The sequence below is a fragment of the Megalobrama amblycephala genome, linkage group LG1, assembly GCF_018812025.1.
Source record: "Megalobrama amblycephala isolate DHTTF-2021 linkage group LG1, ASM1881202v1, whole genome shotgun sequence".
Lineage (NCBI taxonomy): Eukaryota > Metazoa > Chordata > Actinopteri > Cypriniformes > Xenocyprididae > Megalobrama > Megalobrama amblycephala.
Genome location: NC_063044.1, coordinates 26,201,698 through 26,222,842, shown reverse-complemented (window position 1 = coordinate 26,222,842; position 21,145 = coordinate 26,201,698). Strand labels below are relative to the sequence as shown.

The 21,145-nt window shown below is 37.3% G+C and overlaps 1 protein-coding gene across 2 annotated transcripts in view; it reads right to left on the bottom strand.

Annotated features, from left to right (window-relative positions):
* Positions 1–4,639: 4,639 nt before the first annotated feature.
* Positions 4,640–21,145, bottom strand: part of slc9a3r1b (SLC9A3 regulator 1b) — a 43,028-nt gene continuing 26,522 nt past the window's right edge. For both annotated transcript variants that reach the window (XM_048186535.1, XM_048186541.1), the window contains 4 exons: positions 15,174–15,327; positions 10,438–10,481; positions 7,456–7,581; positions 4,640–6,085 (listed from right to left, as the gene is read on the bottom strand). In XM_048186535.1, coding sequence (XP_048042492.1) covers positions 5,939–6,085; positions 7,456–7,581; positions 10,438–10,481; positions 15,174–15,327 — 471 coding nt within the window. In that variant the 3' untranslated portion in view covers positions 4,640–5,938. The remainder of the gene's footprint in view (positions 6,086–7,455; positions 7,582–10,437; positions 10,482–15,173; positions 15,328–21,145) is intronic.

Here is a 21,145-nt window from a genome sequence, read left to right as displayed (position 1 = left end):
GAGTTGTAAATAAAATTTAAAGTTGAGTGAATGTTTCAGGAACATCATACTAACCTTAAAAAAAAAAAAAAAAAAAAAAAAAAAAAAAAAAAAAAAAAAACCTTCCACTATGTCATATATGCACAGAGACAAGAAGGTAAGATCCAAATGCAGCTTTAATGGGGTAATCCAACACGTAATCCACAAACAGGCAAGGGTCAAAATCCACAGAGCAGTCCAAACAAACAAAGAAACACAGAAAACAATGACCGTAAATGAAACCATGATAACAAAGGCAGAAACGAACTCAGTATAAATAGACAGACACTAATCAAACACAAAGCAGCTGGGTGCAATCAGGATAATGAGTCCGGGAAGTGTGTATGGGAAATGAAGTTCACAGGTGATGAAAACAAAAGTCCAGGTTGGAGTGCCTTCTAGTGGCAGACAAGGGCACTCCCAGTAATGATCATGACAGTACCCCCCCTCAAAGGAGCAGCTACCAGACAAAAAAAAACAAAACCACAATAACTCAGGAGGGAGGTGGACTAGAGGAGGATCGGGGGAGGGATGGCGGGCCAAGTCCGGGGTCCCGACTGATACCAGGGCGGTGCTGGTGGAACTAACCAGGCGGGTTCCAGCAGGTCTGGAGTTCTGGCTGAGTGCCAGGGCAGTGCTGGAGGAACAGACCAGGCGGGTTCCAGCGGTTCTGGAGTCCTGGTTGAGTGACAGGGCGGTGCTGGAGGAACTGACCAGGCGGGTTCCAGCAGGTCTGGAGTCCTGGCTGAGTGCCAGGGCGGCGCTGGAGGAACTGACCAGGCGGGTTCCAATGGGTCAGGCGGCCTGGGCTGCGGCGACAGGGCAGAAGGCTTGGATGGCGGCGGCAGGGCAAGGCGCTTGGGAAGCCAAAGAACGATCTCTGGGGTGGTCTCCGGGCCTTGAGGGACGGAGGAAGCCCTCTTCCTCTTCTTCCTCCTCTTACGTGGGTGAGGCAGTGGCTCTGTGCCTACCTCATTTGTAGGCACCGGAGCGGGATCTGGAGCGAACTCACTGGCTGGAGCAAACTCACGGGCTGGAGCGGGCTCTGGAGCGGACTCACTGGCTGGAGCGGACTCACTGTCTGGAGTGGGCTCGGGGAAGGCCTCCAGGCCTTGAGGGATGGAAACCTTCCTCCTCCTCTTCTTCCTTTTATGTGTGTGAATCGGAGACTCAGTGCCCACCTCCTCTGTGGCCTCTGGAGCAGATTCATGGGCTGGAGCAGGCTCTGGAGCGGACTCAGTCTGAGCAGGTGTTGCCCAATGGACTCTCAGGGAGAGATAATTAACAAAGTCCCAAAAATCCAGGATTTGAAGGCCCTCCAACTCCCATTGAGGCAGAGGGTCCTTCAAACACTCATTAAAAATCTCCTTTAAAGCAGAGCCCTACCGCCATAGTCCAGAAATACTGGGCGAAACACCCTACCTCCCGTTCTCCTTGTCGTAGGGCCATAACTGCCTGAAGTAGAGCCATACGCTCCCCAATGGAGGCTGGCGGGAGAACCCTGAAGCTCATGCTGCTGGATCTAGTGGTGATCGTGGTTTCTGTCACATATGCAAAGAGACAAGAAGGTAAGATCCAAATGCAGCTTTAATGGGGTAATCCAACACGTAATCCACAAACAGGCAAGGGTCAAAATCCACAGAGCAGTCCAAACAGAAAACAAAGAAACAAACACAGAAAACAATGACCGTAAATGAAACCATGATAACAAAGGCAGAAACAAACTCAGTATAAATAGACAGACACTAATCATCAAACACAAAACAGCTGGGTGCAATCAGGATAATGAGTCTGGGAAGTGTGTATGGCAAATGAAGTTCACAGGTCATGAAAACCAAAAGTCCAGGTTGGAGTGCCCTCTAGTGGCAGACAAGGGCACTCCCAGTAATGATCATGACACACTAATATCAAGAAAACTGGACATTTCCATAACCAAAACTGAACATTTGGAAAATGTTCTGAGAACAAAAATCTGTTTGCTGGGATTAAGTGCTATTACTTTCAGCTAATAAAAGAAAAGTACTGCAATTTTCTGGTATAATGTTTTTGATTAGTTGGGTCATTTTTATAGCCCTTTTTCAAACTTCTCAACACAAAGCCTACTTCAGATTGTTATAAGAAAATGCCCAAATCATCAAAATGAACATTTAAACAATGGCTGTGATCATTTGTTTTTAAAGACAGATTTCTCTATGTAGTACCCCTATATACTTATTTTGTACATTCATAATAATGAATTTTAGGACCTTAATTTAAAACTAGATAAAAAAGTTTGTAGACAAACCTTAAGTTGGCTTGAAAAAGCATAGCCAGAAACTTTGAAGAAGTTTTAAAAGTTTGTAGTTTGAAGCTTTTCAGTTTGAAATAGTTTAAGTTTTAGAATTGTAGTTTTAAAAGCTAGACAGATAGCTAGATAGCTAGATAGCTAGATAGATAGATAGATAGATAGATAGATAGATAGATAGATAGATAGATAGATAGATTTAGTAGATTTAGAAATAATATTTTGGATGGTTGCTATGGTATGCTAAGGTATTCTGGGTGGTTGCTAGGGTGTTGCTATTTGGTTGCTAGGGTACTCAGGGTGGTTGCGAAGGTGTTGCTATGCGGTTGCTAGGGTACTCGGGGTGGTTGCTAAGGTGTTGCTATGTGGTTGCTAGGGTACTCGGGGTGGTTTGCTAGAGTGTTGATATGCGGTTGCTAGGGTACTCGGGGTGGTTGCTAAGGTGTTGCTATGCGGTTGCTAGGGTACTCGGGGTGGTTGCTAAGGTGTTGCTATATGGTTGCTAGGGTACTCGGGGTGGTTGCTATGGTGTTGCTATGTGGTTGCTAAGGTACTCAGAGTGGTTGCTAAGGTGTTGCTATGCGGTTGCTAGGGTACTCAGGGTGGTTGCTAAGGTGTTGCTATGTGGTTGCTAGGGTACACAGGGTGGTTGCTAAGGTGTTGCTATGCGGTTGCTAGGGTACTCGGGGTGGTTGCTAGGGTGTTGCTATGCGGTTGCTAGGGTAATCTGAGTGGTTGCTAGGGTGTTGCTATGCGGTTGCTAGGGAACTCGGGGTGGTTGCTAAGGTGTTGTTATACGGTTGCTAAGGTATTTTGGGTGGTTGCTAGGGTATTGCTATGAGGTTGTTAGGATATTCTAGGAGGTTGCTATGCTGTTCTGGGTGGTTGCTATATAAAAATAGATATGGGTTATACTATGTCAAAAAGTATTGTTACACATTTGGGTTGTCAAATGTTTGTGGATGACATTCATGGTGTAGGAGTTGGACCAATCAGACATACAATTATTTATTATATTTAATAAATGATCCATTTGGGAAATGTAAAACTCACCCTCAAGACAGCAACAATCAAAGGTCCAAGCAGACCATTCAGTTGATCATTATCAACTTTTATTCCCCTGCTGACACTATAATTAGTGTCCCTGATTCCAGGTGGGGAAAGGTGGCCACATGTAAAGCTGTCACAGTTCCAGTCATTCCCGGACTCCATTTCCCATAATCCTCCTTGCCAATCACCTGCACTCACTCCACCAATCAGTAATCACCACACCCAGCTGCCGCTCATTACATGGACTATATAAGCTGCTCTCAACCTCACACTCTTTGTGAGGTCTTGTACTACTACGGTTTGCATTTCTAAGCGTTTCTTATTGTGATTGCCTGTTGTTGACCCAGTCTGTTTCTCGTGTACGATTCCCTGCTGCCTGCCCTTTGGACTATTTGCTCTATCTTGGACTTGTGATTGATATCTGCCTGCCCTGACTTACTGCCTGTTAATACGACCATGATTCTGTCTATTCCCTGTTGTACCAGTTTGCCACTGTGTGACCATTGCTTGTTAGACCTCGATATCTGCTCAATAAAGCCTGCAGATGGATCCCCTGTCGTGTTCTGTCTTGTTACAAAAGCACAGGAAAAACAGATACATAATGCCCATAAAACAGACTTCTTTCCATTAATTCATAGACAAACCTTTCTATCACTGAACATGCATATCCCCAGGACATTATGTTTATTATTACTGTCTTGTATATTGTCTTTTGTATTGTATACAGTTTTATGCATGCCTTATGATAGAACTATAAGATAATGTAACCTCATTGGTATCATGCTTCAAATAATCCTAGTTTAGTTTCCTACCCATTGGTGTATATGAGCAGTTCTTAACCTTTTAGCATGTGCGACCCCCCTTCATGAACGACATTTCTTTACAATCCAGACAAGTCAGATTAAATGTCAATAAAATGTGTCATGAAATGATGAAATATTGTTAAAATGTAATGCACATTTTGTCAATAGAGAAAATTTATGACAAACAAACAAACAAACCAAAAAATGATCACTTTAGGTCAGAAGTTGCTACCAACTCAAAATTTCTTAAATTTGTCCTTCATGTCAGAAGTAGCACGAGCGTTTGGAGTACGTCAGAAGTAGAACAGGGCATCAGTTTCATGATGCATTGCGCCACATCCAGTTTAGACCATATATCACTCATTAAAATGGGATCTAATGTTTTTTTGTAGCGTCACGTCGCTCACGTCTGTGTGTTAGAATTATGCATAAAACAGTGCAGAAATAATTTGTCCACTATAATAAATGTTCTGAACAAAGTGGGTTTGCTCTATAAATGTATTGTTACATAATAAAGAAATAACACTTACAAATATGAAATAACATGACAATGCAGTGATCAGAAGTGCAGGATTATGTAATGGCATTTCAACTCAACATAGAAAAAAAATCAAATAGCAGGTGTCTCAAAATACCGCACTGATTGGAACAAGACATTGATACACTAACAGGAATTTACAGTGGGCTCCAAAAGTCTCAGGCCACTAGTGAAAATCATTTTCTGTTTAATGTTGTATTTAATACAAAATTCTTCATTGCTTATCATACTGTAGATATCTCAGACTTTTGTATAGTAATGATAAGATTCCTGTGATTACAGTGATCATCAGTTGATCATGGTGATCTTCTATTTAGTCTTTATTTGTTCCTTCATTATAAAACAATGAAATAATTCTCAACAGAATTGGTTGAGACTAAGGGCGGCTCAAGAAATCATTCATAAATCATACTACATTGTTTGGTTAGAAATGGTTTTATATAGAACCTTGAATGGTTCTGTCAGACACTTCATATACAGTTAGAGCCTTTTTGGAATAAAGGGCTATATAAATTGATTCAAGAACCCTAGGGTTCTATATAGAACCCCACTGAACACACACACACACACACACACGCACACACACCTACACACACACCTGCTCATTGTCATACATGCTGAATTAGGGTCTGTTCAGAATAGCATACTAAAATAATATTGCATACTAACATAACACAAAATTGAATTAATAAAAAAGTAACTTTATTTTCAAAATGATAACTAGATGCTGCTCATTAAATTAAACATGCAATGTAGTGGTCCTGTAACAACAGTATAGCATACCACTGTATGCATAACATCATAACACTACTACTACTGTATTACTATATCTTTTAAACAGTAGGCAGTATACAATGTGTAATGCACAGTATTCAGTAAGCAGTAATATTACAATAAATTCTCCATTCTGAACACAGCCAGTGATTGTAATACATCACAGTAGTAGAATGTTACATTCCATTTGCCCCGTAGCTGATGTACTAATATAATCTGTTAGTAATTCAAATACATAATTCTGAATACATATAAATCTCAGTGTGTATATTTATAAATACACACACACATACTGTACACACATCATATTGAGCCTACTTTAATGATAACCTCATTATAAGATCTGCTCCGTTTTATCAAGTCTTAGAGCAGATGGATGGATGGATGGATGGATGGATGGATGGACGGACGGACGGACAGACGGACGGACGGACGGACGGATGGATGGACAGGGAGATGGCTGGAGGAGGTCTATAGGTTACTGAAGAGTTCATTTTTCTTGTTCCAGTCCATAGGCGGAGCTCTCTTATTGGAGCGTTTCTGGTGAGCGCGTTCTTTCACCTGCTGTAAGGACAGATTGAGCTCTGGGATGGCATCTATGATGGATGGCTCCATAGCCTGCAGAGAGGAAGAGAAACAAGCATAAAGTTTTGAAATTGCCTAAAATGATCACCTTCAGGATCTATTACAAGCATGTGAAATGACTTTCTACTGGAAAATGTTTTTGTAATATTTCATTAGGGTAGTTTCAGACAATTTCTTATGTTCTTTGAAATGGTTCATCAGCTGCTTACCACACTGTACACAGTTTATACTGTATACCGCTGACTATTGTTTTAAAACATATTATGTGAAACAGTATGCATAAATTTCAGACTCTTGTGAAAAAAAAAATGTGATTAATTGTATTGAATGTGCATTTCAAACAATAAAAGTATATACTTTTTAAAAACTGTATGTTCAGTTGATATAATATTTCCAAAATAAAAGACTACTTAAGTGCACTTAAAGAGAGCACACTTTAAAGACTTTTGGTCCCACTTTATATTAAGTGGCCTTAACTACTATGTACTTACATCAAAAAATAAGTACAATGTACTTATTGGGTTCATTTTGAATTGCAAAACACTTTTGCTGCTATTGAGGTGGGGTACGGGTAAGGTTAGGGAAAGCTTTGGTGGTATGGGTAGGTTTAAGGGTAGGGGTAAGGTGTAAGGGATGGGTCAACAGTGTAATTATAAATGTAATTACAGAAATTAATTACAGATATAATTACATGCAGGTGTTTTTCAAATATAAGTACAATGTAAAAACATGTATGTACACAATAAGTGCTTTGTATCAAATCATTAATTTAAATGTAAGTACATAGTAGTTAAGGCCACTTGGACCAGACATTGATAGTTGGACCAGACTTTTTAACACACTTAAGTACACTTTTAAAAATGCACTTTGCAATAATGTTAAATGTAAAAATAAGTGCACTTATTTTGACGTGTTGACTAACATACTAAAGCACATGTAAAGTAATTGATTATAATCTGAACTAGTGTGTTTTTCAATATTACATTTAAAGTTAAAATATTTAAAATGTACTAAATTGCAACTTCGTTATAACAAATATGTAATTACAAATATACAAGTTTCAATAGAAATGACATTAAAGTATATTTTAGTTAGGGTTAGACAATAGATTTAATTATGATATTACATATGAAGATGTACTTAAGTCCTACTTAAGTGGGTTTAAAAAACACTTTTAATTGCATTTTAATATAAATTTAAACTATAATACATTTGAATTTAATTTTTAATTACCATCCAACACATTACATTCAATTCACACTTAAGTATATTCTTTTAAATGATATTATTTCCTAATTAATTACTCTTTAAAAAAAAAAAAAAAGTACATTTTGATCTCATTATATCTATTGCATTGTACATAGTATGTTAGTATGCGGATCCGAATTCAGCATCAGTCTCACCTCAGGGGGCGGGGTCCCAGTGGGCGGAGTCACGAGGGAGGCATTGGACGATGCGTTAGAAGGGGACGGACTGACTGATAACTTTGAGTCCTTCAGCCCCATCTCTTTGGCCACATTTCCATTTACCTAAACAGAAAGCAGATTTGAGTCAAATGTCCTGTGGTAGATCATCACTAAGGCACAGTGCTGTGGTTTGTGCACTAGGGGTCAGACTTGAGCCTGTGTTGAGCTGTGTGACAGCTGCAGTGTGTGGGCCTCAGGCTACTGCTGGAGTCTGAGCTTCATTAACTGTACAAGTGGGCAGCATTAGCCAGGCATCAATACTCCTCCTCTGACAGGTGACAGCGCCCCCTTATTCCTTCCTGCCAGCTACATCTAACACATCAGCCATTAGCCAGAAGCTGAAGGATTGCTGTATCCCTCTTACTTTCCCACCACAATCCTCTTTAGAGAAACCTTCTCCAGTGTCTCTCTCTCTCTTCTGGAGACACAGCCTCTAAACTTACAAACTCAAGAAGACCTGATCTGTCCTTGTCAACCCCAGCAGGATGAGCGCAAAAATGTAAGGTGAATTCAGCAGGTAGCCGTAAATAAGCATTACCGGCCATGAAATTGCATTTTTGCCTCATAATCTCTCTTATTTTTATTAAAATATATATATATTTTTAGCCTGTATGACAGTGTGTCTTGCATATTAGTGTCAAACAGCGCAGATCTTTGTGTCGCTAGTGGCGACATATACAAGTCTCTGTCTCACAGTTAAACTGCTCCTGTCACAAAAATGTACAGATATATCATGGTTATGTTCCTTATACTTCATCGTGGTGGCATAATGTGAAAAATATTAGACATATATGTCACCACATGGAGTCCTGGTGGAAAAGAAACAACTTTGGTGCGACTTGTTAAAAAAACAGAGGGAGTGATATTTGAATGACGGTGTCATCACTGAACTTTTATAAGCAGAAATTCATTAAATATATAGGTAACACTTTAGTTTAGGGTCCAATTCTTACTATTAGCTAGTTGCTTATTAGCATGCATATTACTAGGACATTGGCTGTTTATTATTTATAAAGCACACGTTAATGCCTTATTCTGCATGACCATATTCTACAATCCCTAATCCTACCCAATACCTAAACTTAACAACTACCTTACTAACTATTAATAGGCAGTAATTAGGAGAAAAAAGCTGTAGTTAATAGTTAGTTGTATAGTGAAAATTGTGAGAATTGGACCCTATAGAGCGATCAATCCTGTCAATTTCTGAATAGAGGATTGATCTTTAAACCTCTAATGGGCTTTTCTGTCACACCTTTTCTAATGTTTATCATCTGCATAATCAAAATTAAGTGATTATAATACAGAGTTTTAGCCAGAGTCATTCTTTTTGTCTAGAGTGATAACTGCATATTAACCCAATAATAGGCTAATATCAAAACATGTAAAGGTTTCTAATAATAACCTCTGAGAAACTTGCTGTTGTAAGTGTGTTTTTCTGACCTATAGGTTTAGGCACAGGTCAATACATTTCCAAACAATTCAAGTTGCTGTATTTATTTATTAAAGAGCACACGGAATAACAAATAAAACCCCAACAGGAAGTGTACATGGCTGAGAACTGAGAAAATAAGATCACAATATCCATGTACAGTATTTACTCATTTCATTTCTAGTCAATTAGATTCAAAACATTTAATGCCATAACTATTTTACATCCATGATGCTAAATGTTATTAAGTTAAAACTAACACTGCACATTCTCATGCTTTTAATATTGCTGACTGTACTATCAAGTTTTCTGAATGGACTTTTTGGACTATGAAGGTGAAACAGTTCACTCCAATTGTTACGTTTTTTTTTTTGTTGCTGTTTAACATTTTTTCCCCCTCAAATGCTGAAACTACTGTTTATACAACGTGTGATGTTTCCATGATTGTCCAAAGTATGTTAATATAAGGCACGCTATTGGTTGTCAGCTAAGCGTCTAGTTGTAAAATTTTAACACCGCTTTGTTTCACACTGTACAAGTTTAGCACCGCAATGCAGGGTTAAATGCCACAAAAGCAGTGCTAACCCCGCATTAGGGTTTCATAGCCCCAGGTAAAAATCGGTGCTAACCCTGCTCCTAAATCACATTCACAAGTGTGCAATGTTCCTTCACCCTGGGTTAAAAGCAAGGTTTAGACGATAGCCCAGGGTTAAGCACAGTGTGAAAAGCCATTTAAAAGGATAATATGAAGAATATGTGACCCTGGACCACAAAACCAGTCATAATGATCTTTTTTTTTTTTTTTTTTTTTATTGAGATGTATGAAAAAGCTTTCCATTGATGTAATATTTGGCTGAGATACAACTATTCTGGAATCTGAGGATGCAAGAAAATCACCTTTAAAGTTTTCCAAATTAAGTCCTTAGAAATGCATATTAACTCACAAAAATACATTTTTATATATTTGCAGTAGGAAATTTATAAAGTATCTTCATGGAACATGATCTTTACTTAATATCCTAATGATTTTTGGCATAAAAGAAAAATCGATAATTTTGACCCATACAATTTATTGTTGCTACAAATATATCCATGCAACTTATGACTGCTTTTGTGGTCCAGGGTCACGTTTATTTTTTTTTTCATACAATGGAAGCCAAAACAGTCCCAACATTCTTCAAAATATCTTCTTTAAATACACAACTAGTTTACAACAATAAGATTTTCTTCTGTATAGCAGCTATACTAAAAACTATAATACAAGTCAACTTCAGGTATACTGTTAGTTTATTAGCTACTTCAAGCTCACATTTTCATTTCTGAAAGTACACTTTGAAGAATACTCTCAGTAAACTAATAGTTTAATAGTTTTATACTGCAAGTAAGTACATAAAAGTACACTTAAAGTGAGACACGTTTAATATTTTGGGTGAATTATGGTCTTAATATGGGCTACTAGTATTCTGTCATTTGAGTGGTTGTCTTACCTTGTCCTCCATGTCTCCGTTGACCACAGGTTCAGGCAGCGGTCCTGTGGGCAAAAAGAAGCAGCACAGGTCAGCCACAGATCAAACAACCGCACCTAGTACATCTGTATCCGTCAGATGGGACACTTTCTCCAACAATGGTGCTAATGCTCTTCATCAGCAACAGCGATGAAGCAAAGATTAAACAAGACACTTCCAAACACCATGAGAATAGCTAGTATGACATTCACTCCTTCTCAGGTTGCAGTGAGCAGATGTCGACTCTGTTACATACTGTAGCACAGGTATGTGCTTCATTTATTATTCAGATGCCGATAATCACCGTGGTGAGATCCGTGATACCTGGATACCTGTCGACCCCCACAAATCCACAGGGAATAAAATCTAGAAGCCTTAGTGGATTACACTTTAACAAATGAACTTGACTTGAGAGATGAAGGATGTATGTGAAGATTGGCAGAGACTTTGCTTGTGAAAAAGAAGTATACTGTAGCATACAGAGTACTTACTACAAAAAAAGATAAGACCAAAACAATCAACGGAATTAACGACTGATAACCAAACTCTAAAAACAATGAAAGCTAACTTAAATAAGGGAAACTAAACACGACCAAGCAGACATGAAACACAGATGGCTCTGGATGAGACCAGTGAATCAGCCAACATCATCTGATCACATTTTCTCTTGATGTTCTTCCCAAAATAAACACAGCTACAGCAGCCATAGAAAAACAACTGTTAAAAAGTCAATAGCCCAAAGAAAACAAACACTGATCACCATAACGGTGACTTCAGAACTTTATTTTTTAACAAAACGCCAACATCTAAACCTCTGTTAATTGTCAATAAGGACTTCTTTAGACAGATGACAGAAATAAAGTCAAACTAGTTAGTAATAAGTGAAGCTGTTTGTGGAGTAGTTTAATAATCCTCTGCTGAGATCTTGAGAGATTTAATGTCTTATTTTATCTTCAGCTGATTTCATCTAAGGCTGTGGCTGGAAGTCAGTTTTATTTCTTGTTTGTTCTTGTTGTTCCTCTTTCCTTCAGTGATTCTGCTTGTTATCATCAGGTGTCTTCACTAATGCTCAATCATCACTTAATTCTATTTATGTATATTTATACACATCTCAGGTTAAACTTCAGTTTCAGTAGTCTGAATATCTGTATTTTTAGGGGAATTTAGCAGTTTTATATATAAACAAGTGAAATTGTTATTAAATTTTACTGCATTTTTTTCTCTGTAAAAAATACATGTATTTATAAAACTCTGAGGAAAAAAATTACAGATTTTTTTAATGGATTTCTCAGGTTACATTTTTGCACATGAAAATCATTACTAGAAATTAGTTATCTGGAAAAAAAATTAAAATTTGGCGTGAATGTATACATTTTTCTGGAATTTCACACTTCTGATAAAAATGAGAAATTATTGTTAAATGATACTGCATTTTCTATGTAAAAACACATTTATTACAGTGTACTTTCCAAACAGTGTGACAGTTGCAAGTTTGAAACATTGAAACATCTATTTGTGGTGCTGCACACAACTGTAAATCTTTTACTGTATACATGTTAGCCGTTTGTTTATACGCTGAAGGACAAGTCAAAATTATAATCAGTGACTATTTAGTTTTGAACATTCACCACACACTACTTGTGACTGGAGGACACACAGTGTAACTGTAAGTTGTTTGTGGTTACAAAGGAATATCACAATTTGCGAGATTAACAGAATTGAATTGATCTACAGTCAAAAATGCATTGAGTACCTTTCATTTGTAAAGTAATCAAGTGACTGAATTATGCAAAAAATATACATTACTTCGTACTTATGTAATATTAAAAATGTTTTGGTTTCAACAAAAAGATGTTCCTACCACCAGCTGGTCTTTCCGAAAAGTTTATAGGGAGAAGTTTAAAGTAGTAAGGCAGATAACAGAATTGGAAAATAATCCTGACACCCTTACCGTCTTCTTTTCTCTGAATTTCTATCTTTCTACCGTCTTCTGAAGGCTATATGAGTGGCAGAAAACTGCAGGGAAGAAACGATAACACAGATCCATCTGGCCCCTGATCGGCACAAAACACACATCACTGGCTGTTTGGACACTTCAAATGCTCTTCAGTCCCAATACGGCAATCTAAGAGCCACTCCAGACCAGCACCTTGGAAACCACACAAATGCTGCTTCCAAATTTGGGTGACAGGCAGCAGAGGAGACATAGTGTGTGTGTGTTTAGATAGAGCAGTGTGACTATGTGTGAAAGAGAAGAGAAAACAGCTGAATGTAGAAAATAGAATCCTACAATCTTGAAAACGATGCAACCATTTTGGGCTCCACAAAGAATCTTTCAGTGAACAGTGAATAGTATTTTAATAATCTGATTAACCTTTTTCCACTTTAAAGAATCTTTGGTGGAATAGAAAGATTCCATGGATGTTAACGGTTCTTATTTGTTTGTATTTGGTCTGACACTGGTTCCTGCCAGAGGCTCAGAGTGGCACTGCTTAAAGGATTAGTCCACTTTTAAATACACTTTTCCTGATAAATTTACTCACCCCCATGTCATCCAAGATGTTCATGTCTTTCTTTCGTCAGTCGAAAAGAAATTAAGGTTTTTGAGGAAAACATTCCAGGATTATTCTCCTTACAGTGGATTTCAATGGCTACCAACAGGTTGAAGGTCAAAATTACAGTTTCAATGCAGCTTCAAAGGACTTTAAACGATACCAGACAAGGAATAAGGGTCTTATCGAGTGAATCGATCGGTCATTTTCGAAAAAAATACAACCGTTTATGCTTTATAAACAAAATATCGCCTTGAATGTACTTTCCGCTTCTGCATTCTTCATAACGCTTACGCTGAATGTTCTGTTCCCTATTGTACGGAAAAAAACGAAACTGGCGCTGCGTTCTTCGTAAGTACAATAGGGAAGGCTAGAACATTCAGCAAGTTATGAAGAATGCGGAACGGAACGTTCAAGGTGATATTTTGTTTATAAAGCATAAACTGTATTTTTTTTAGATAATGACCGATCGCTTCACTAGATAAGACCCTTATTCCTCGTCTGGTATTGTTTAAAGCCCTTTGAAGCTGCACTGAAACTGTAATTTCGACCTTCAATCTGTTGGTAGCCCTTGAAATCCACTGTAAGGACAAAAATCCTGGAATGTTTTCCTCAAAAACCTTCATTTCTTTTCGACTGACGAAAGAAAGACATGAACATCTTGGATGACATGGGGGTGAGTAAATTTATCAGGAAAAGTATATTTAAAAGTGGACTAATCCTTTAATAACCTGGACAATAACGGTAAAGAATCCAGCGCCTTTCGAGTGTTTTAACCTTGTGGCATTGTGATATGAGACTGATCCCAATTCACCTCTGCATACTTTGTTAATGTACTTAATTACAGTTTTTAGACATATCTACTTTACTCAACTATAACGTCACTAATATTTAGCTTCAATAAGACGATTCTCAGGGTGACATCAATGGGTTTGGCTGTAAATACGGACCATCTCCTGATGAGCTGGTTACATGGGTACCTGGTTTCACGTGGTTGTAGGGGGACCGAATACTGTAAGGGGCGCTCTAGATCATAACCACCATTTTTTATTACTGTGTTTCCAAAGACAGACTTACTTTTACTTTCTACTTTTTGAAGAATACGGAAAGCGGAAGCACATGCAAGGCGATTATCTGTTTATATAAAAAATATATAGTTATATATATATATATATTTTTTTTTTTCGAAAATGACCGATTGTTTCTCTAGATAAGACACGATATCTCTAGATATTCTTTGATATCTCTAGATATTCTCTAGATATTCTCTAGATATTCTTCATCTGGTATGGTTTAAAGCCCTTTGAAGCTGCACTGAAACTATAATTTTGACCTTCAACTGTTTGGAGTCCATTGAAGTCCACTATAAGAGTGAATAATCCTGGAATGTTTTCATCAAAAACCTTCATTTCTTTTCAACTGAAGAAAGAAAGACATGAACATCTTAGATGACATGGAGGTGAGTAAATTATCAGGAAAACGTTTATTTGAAAGTGGACTAATCCTTTAAGCTGTGTATTACCATGAAAGCCAATGAAATGGTTTGCTGAAATTAAAGTTTGTTCATAGAAAGTATTCCCTCACTGTGAGAAATTCAATCTCCACAAGCTCTGATCCCGCTTGGCTCTCTTCAATGGCATGAATCAAATAAGCCATTACTGGGCACAGCAACACCTGAGACGTCTAAAAGCATTCATCTGATCAAGCCTGTCATTTTCACTCAAACAGATGGAGTCTGAGGAACTGATAAAACATGATAGCAGATATAGCAGCTAAGGAAAGTTTCCACTAGTGCTGACGCCAAAAGCTCGCTCGGTAAATAAAATGAGTAAACATTGTATCTCCACTCACTCATGACTAATCTAGTTGTGTCAAACACAAACACACACACACATACACACACGGTTTCCATGGCTGCATTTGGCACTGTTGAAAATTGTTGGCACGAGTAACAAAACGATACGGACAAACTAAATTGCTTAATAGGAAACCCAAAACCAGCGCAGCGAGAGAGACACGCTTGCCTGAGCGACCCCTGCCAGACAATGACTCTGTGTGTCAGACGCCACCTAGAGGTAGCAAGGAGAAGGACAGCTGCAGGAAACCTGTTGAAAACTTCTTTCACAAAACAAACAGACAGTTTTACTTTATGTTTTGTGCTTGTACCTGTGAGGTGTTCTGCATTGGGCATCACTCGACACTTCTTGAAGAAAGCATCTGTTTCTGGATCTACGACCAAGAGTGTTGTGTCATCACCCCCGGCTTTAATAGCAGCCACCACCTCTGCATGCTGCTTCCCTTCCACTGAAAGCCCGTTCACCTGAGAACAAACAGTGACACATCAGAAGACATTCACTGAAGCATGCACGAGTCACTGACTCACACTTAAATGGATAGTTCACACAAAAATGTAAATCTGCCAACATAATTCACCCTCATGTCGTTCCAAACCCATAACACCATGTCCTAACCAGATGTGACGCTGCAACACAAGATAAAATGTATCTTTTCCATGTAAATCAGACAATTTGTCCTAACCAGCCGTGATGGTGATTCTATTTTAGAAATGTTTCTATTTTTCTACAATGTTGTGGCTGGAATGACAACACATAAAGTATGACAGTGATAATCTGATGTTATGTAATGTTAAAAGATAATTTTGCATGACCTTTACAGCTATACTTAAAGGTGACAATGGATAATTCATAGTAGATCTTGAAATTAACAATGTGAAAACTGTGGACAAATAAGTGTAATCTATGACACACATTGTTTCAGTCACTCAGTGTGTATTTTTAATAATGCTAAAATGGTGTAATATTTATGTATTCATCCATTTCTTTGAGAGTGCAGTGTGCTTGCAGAGAGACTCCACCCACGTTATTCTGATTGGCTGTGATTTTTGATTAATTGACCCTTCGCAAAGACCCGCCCCCCTTAGTTACTGTTGCTTTGTCCGACAAGCCATGGCGCTATCATGCTACATGCAGTGAAAAATACATCGCGGAAGCAAAGAGGACACTGACAACACGTCGACAGACAAGACAGAGCAGGTTACTTATGATATTAAAGTCCCAGCTTTCAAACGGTCTAGTTTTTTAAAGAAATTCAAACAATAAAAACCATTTTGTGGCTCTTTAATGTGTCCTGACAGATCGCTGTAGCACCTCAGCTCAAGAGGCTCGTGAACCGATCATCTCTTCCTACTAGTTCATTTATAGCATCAAATAAACATGAATGAACATCAGAAGGAATGTTGTTTCAAATGCGGAAAGACGTCAATACACACAATTTTTTAAGTTTAACTCCACCGAGGTTAATCTTCGAACTCCTCACTGCTTTGTCAGACAAAATGGCGGATTCGGCGTTATGATTGGTTAGATGGCTTGTCAATCAAACTTCCGGTGAAGAGTCAATTTTGTCACGTTTCGTAGTCACGCCCATGGACCATTGGCTGAAAGTCTGATGCATATGGCACACTTAACAGGAAACACTTCAGGAAGTCGTCATCTGGTTGGTTGAATTCTACAGGATGTCCAGTTTGCATTGAAGTATTGTGTACAGTATGCTCACTGTAAAAAATTACCTTGATTTTAACAGTAAAAGACTGTAAAAATGCTGCGGTGAAAAACTGTTAATTGGTTTACAGAAAGTTTCTGTACTACGGTGAATAACTGTAATAGATCTAACGGTACATTTAATGTAATTTTATGGTAAAATACCGTTAAATTCACAGTTTTTGAAAGTGAAAAATAACAATTCATTATAAAATTTACAGTGAAAAAACGTAAATTGACATTCCCACAATTCCCTGCGTGACACTTCACATTTGATATATTTTTGTTGAAATAACTCTGTTTCTTCTTAGTTTTTCTCATTTTTTTCTAATCAGTTATGTACATTAGGGTTTTATGTTACATCTAATGTTGTTAAATTAATGTTTATTGCATTTTTAAAATTTCATGCATGTTACCATGATGGTGTTTAGTGTGTGTGTGAATGACACTGTGTGCTCCTTCTATATATTAGTGCTGTCCTCCTCAGCTTGTGGAAAAGCTGCTTGTGATGAACTTTGATTCATCATGTGACTCTCATCACCACTGGGTTTGGTGACTGTCAGTGTATTATAAAGATACAAAACAGATATTAGTACTTCATTAGGTTGGTAAATTAACATTATATCAGTTAATGAAATATGTTATTTTACCGTAAATTTTACTGGGATTTTTTTTACAGTGTACTGAAATCCAATGTTAAATATACATATTTAAATTGTAAAATTCACATGTAACTCCGTAAGTATGTTTACAGTTTGATGTCATTTTTACAGTATTGTTCTAGTAACCACAGCTGCCGGTATTTTTCCGTAGAAACAACGGGATTTTTTTTACAGTGCTCTTTTGTATATTGCACATAGTAGGGCATCCAGATATTTGCGTATTACGTGCATACACAAGTATAAAATATGTGTGTAACCCCTCACCCAGGTCCTACTCATTCCATTCTGTGTGGGCCTCGAACCTGGGTCTCTGGCATGGGAGTCGGACGCTCTAACAAGGAGGCTAAAGGCTGCAACCTCTAGCATCAGTTGCTAGAGCATCTCTTGAGATCAGAGGAGTAAGGTTTATTCGCACAGTGACTACTAGCTGGCTTCCGTTACATGTCCTCTTGTCTTACTACAGAAATAGGAGTAGTATGGTAGTATGCAACTCTGAAAATAGTCAACAATAGAGTTTTCATTATTTTTAATGAACTGATGAGCAGCCGGGATAACCGCTGCTCAAAATAAGACAACAGTTTCTTCTTGGCGTCACCCTGAAATCTATTTTTAGATGTATTATTCACATCTTCATTGTTCGAACAAAGAAAGTGTTTATCAAAGCAGGATTCATTTTTCAATATTATCAGTCTCCTTTCCTGCTGTCCCAGGGAAGGATATCCTGTGTCTTTAATTCACATACATTCATGCATTACACGTTTGCCAAAAAAACCACAAGAGGCGTTTGTGTGAACTGAATGTGGAGGAATGTCAAGGGCAAATCTGACAGGATTGCACTGAAGCATGATTCTGGAAGAAAATTGTGACTTGAAATATTTATTATTTAATATTTAACAATATGAAATATTCATAAACATTGATTTATTATTCATAGATAAATGAATAAGAGTGAGAAATTAACTTTAGGTGACATTTAAAGGAAAAGTCCACACAAAAATCGAAATGCTGTCATTCTTTACTCATCGTTCAGTTTTTCTGACCTCACTTTTTTTTTTTTTCCTCTTTGAAACATAGGAAAAGTAGAAGGTGATTCATGCTGCCAAACTTGAAGAACGTCAAGCCAGACTTGGAATATACAGGAGCTCGCTTTAATAGTACATTTCACTCTTAGAAAAAAAAGTTAAATTGGGTTTTATATAGAACCTCAAATTTGCTCAAATTTAAAGAACCCTCTAAACCAAAAAGGTTGTACACTCTTAAAAATAAAGGTTCTTTATTTGCATTGAAGGTTCCATAAAGTACCTTTTCATAGCACAAAATGTTTTATTATTCTTCAGATTATTAAAATGTTTTCACAATATGAAAACAAAGTTCTTTTAAGAACTGTTCACTGAAAGGATCTTTGGGGACACAAAAATGGTTCTTCTGTGGCATCACTGTCAAAATTCTCTTTTGAAACCCTTATTTTTAAGAGTGCATTTTTTTCTATTGATAAAGTATGTTTAAGAGCTGTTTAATTCATAAAATTCTATTAAAAGTAACACAAACGTAGAGATTTAGGAAACATTCAGATAACAGTTCACATAGTTGTTTCTCTGAAAAACAATTATACAGCCAGTTATTCTTCTTTGAAATCTGTGTTCTGTGTCGGAATGTCTGTTTAAACCCGCCCACTGGCAATTTACCCAATAGTATTTCAACACCCCGGGTTGCCAGTTGGCAGAAAACACAGCGTATTGCAGACACGGAAGCCAGTAAGTACACTAGGTCAGAGATCAGATTCTATCCAACTTTATGTTCAGAGGCATATTAAAATGCGGATAAATCAACTCATCAATTTACAGTCTTGTTGCTTTCCATTGTCAGTTGTGTTCGTTACTGTTGCGTGTCCTCAATCTGGCAACCCACGTGAGTCTGAGGAGGAGGGTGTCGGAAAAACAACTCTCTCCAATATTTTGAATTTGGACGGCAGTACCCATTTCAATCGCTAGCTGTCAATATTATAATTTATACTAAATCCATAAAATGATCCCATGATCCCATTTATAGAAATTGTTCTACACTGTAAAAAAAATCCCAGTAAAATTTACAGTAAAAAAACGGTAGCTGTGGTTGCCAGAATTTTAACCTTAAAAAATACGGTAGCAACGTAAAAAAAAAAAAAAATCTGTTAAATTTACGGTAAAATAACTGATATTAATGTTAATTTACCAACCTAATGAAGTACTAATATCTGTTTTGCACCTTTATAATACACCGACAATCACCAAACACTGGTGATGAGAGTCACATGATTAATCAAAGTTCATCACAAGCAGCTTTTCCACAAGCTGAGAAGGACAACACTAACATATAGAAGGTGCACACAGTGTCATTCACACACACACTAAACACCACAAAACACTGGTAACACACATGACATTTTAAAAATGCAATAAACATTAATTTAACAACATTAGGTGTAACATAAAACCCTAATGTACATAACTGATTAGAAAAAAAATGAGAAAAACTAAGAAGAAACAGAGTTATTTCAACGAAAATATATCAAATGTGAAGTGTCACGCAGGGAATTCGTGGGAATGTCAATTTACGGTTTCTTCACTGTAAATTTTACAATGAATTGTTATTTTTACTTCCAAAAACTGTGAATTTAACGGTATTTTACCGTAAAATTACATTAAATGTACCGTTAGATCTATTACAGTTATTCACCGTATATAGTACGGGAACTTTCTGTAAACCAATTAACAGTTTTTCACCGCATCATTTTTACAGTCTTTTACTGTTAAAATCACGGTCATTTTTTACAGTGTATATATGAAGTGCCTGACAGAACCCTTTAAGGTTCCATATTGTTGTGGAAGCAGCTCCAAAGGTAGTGGACTGTACTGGAAACTCCCTATTGAAAGTACCAATACATCAGGAAGAACTTAGAGTTGATATGGTTAATTTGGTTACTCAAGGTTTGCAAAAAGAACATGACGAAATCGAGGAAAAACAAGATGAGGAAGAAGAGGAGAACCACGAATGTGGGAAGAACGAAGATAGATCCGAAGGCCAAAGAAATGCTTAAATTACTGAAACAGCAGCAAAAGATTAATTTGAAATTGATTATGCTTCTTAAACAATCATGTATGTTGAATACTTTTATGTGTGACTTGGAACAGATTACAAACGAGGTTGAAGCTTTGAATACAAAAGCTTCAGTGCCGGTTGAGTCTGAATATTGTGTGTAAAAAAGGTCAAAGAGGTTAGAATGCAAGTTGGCCAAGTTATATGTTTTATTTTTCATTTTTTTAGAAGTGTTATGGCAAAGCTAACCACAATGTATGCCTCAGCTGCTGAAACAAGAAGTATTAAGAGGAACTAGTATTAACCAAGCTAACCACTATGTAAGGGTTCTTGCAAGAATATTCAGGAGGCACTCATAGAAGCTTCACTTAATTTATTGCCACACTCAAGTCACAAGTGCAAACGGGGGGGGGGGGGGAATAAAATAAGTAAATAAATAAATAAATAAATAAATAAATAAATTAATTAATTAATTAATTAATTAATAAATTACAAATCAGAGTTCTGGGCCTCAGATGTTTCTCATGGGATCCCTCACCAGAACTGACACATCCATAGAAAATTCCACCCTTTTAACAGGGCGGACTAAACCACTTTAAATTGCAGGGGGGTCTTAATTCAGTAAATCAAACCTCAAAAACAAAAACAATTCAATATATACAAAGAAACATGAAATTACATTTACCATAAAGCAATGAAAATACAAATAAACTTTACAAAGATACATTTAAATAATCAAACAATCGCAAACAAAAAAAAAACTATGTTTCCCATAATTCCCAGCAAAGGATAAAGGACATGAGGAAATGCCGCACTCTTTTAATAGGCCTTTGTTCCATGCTGC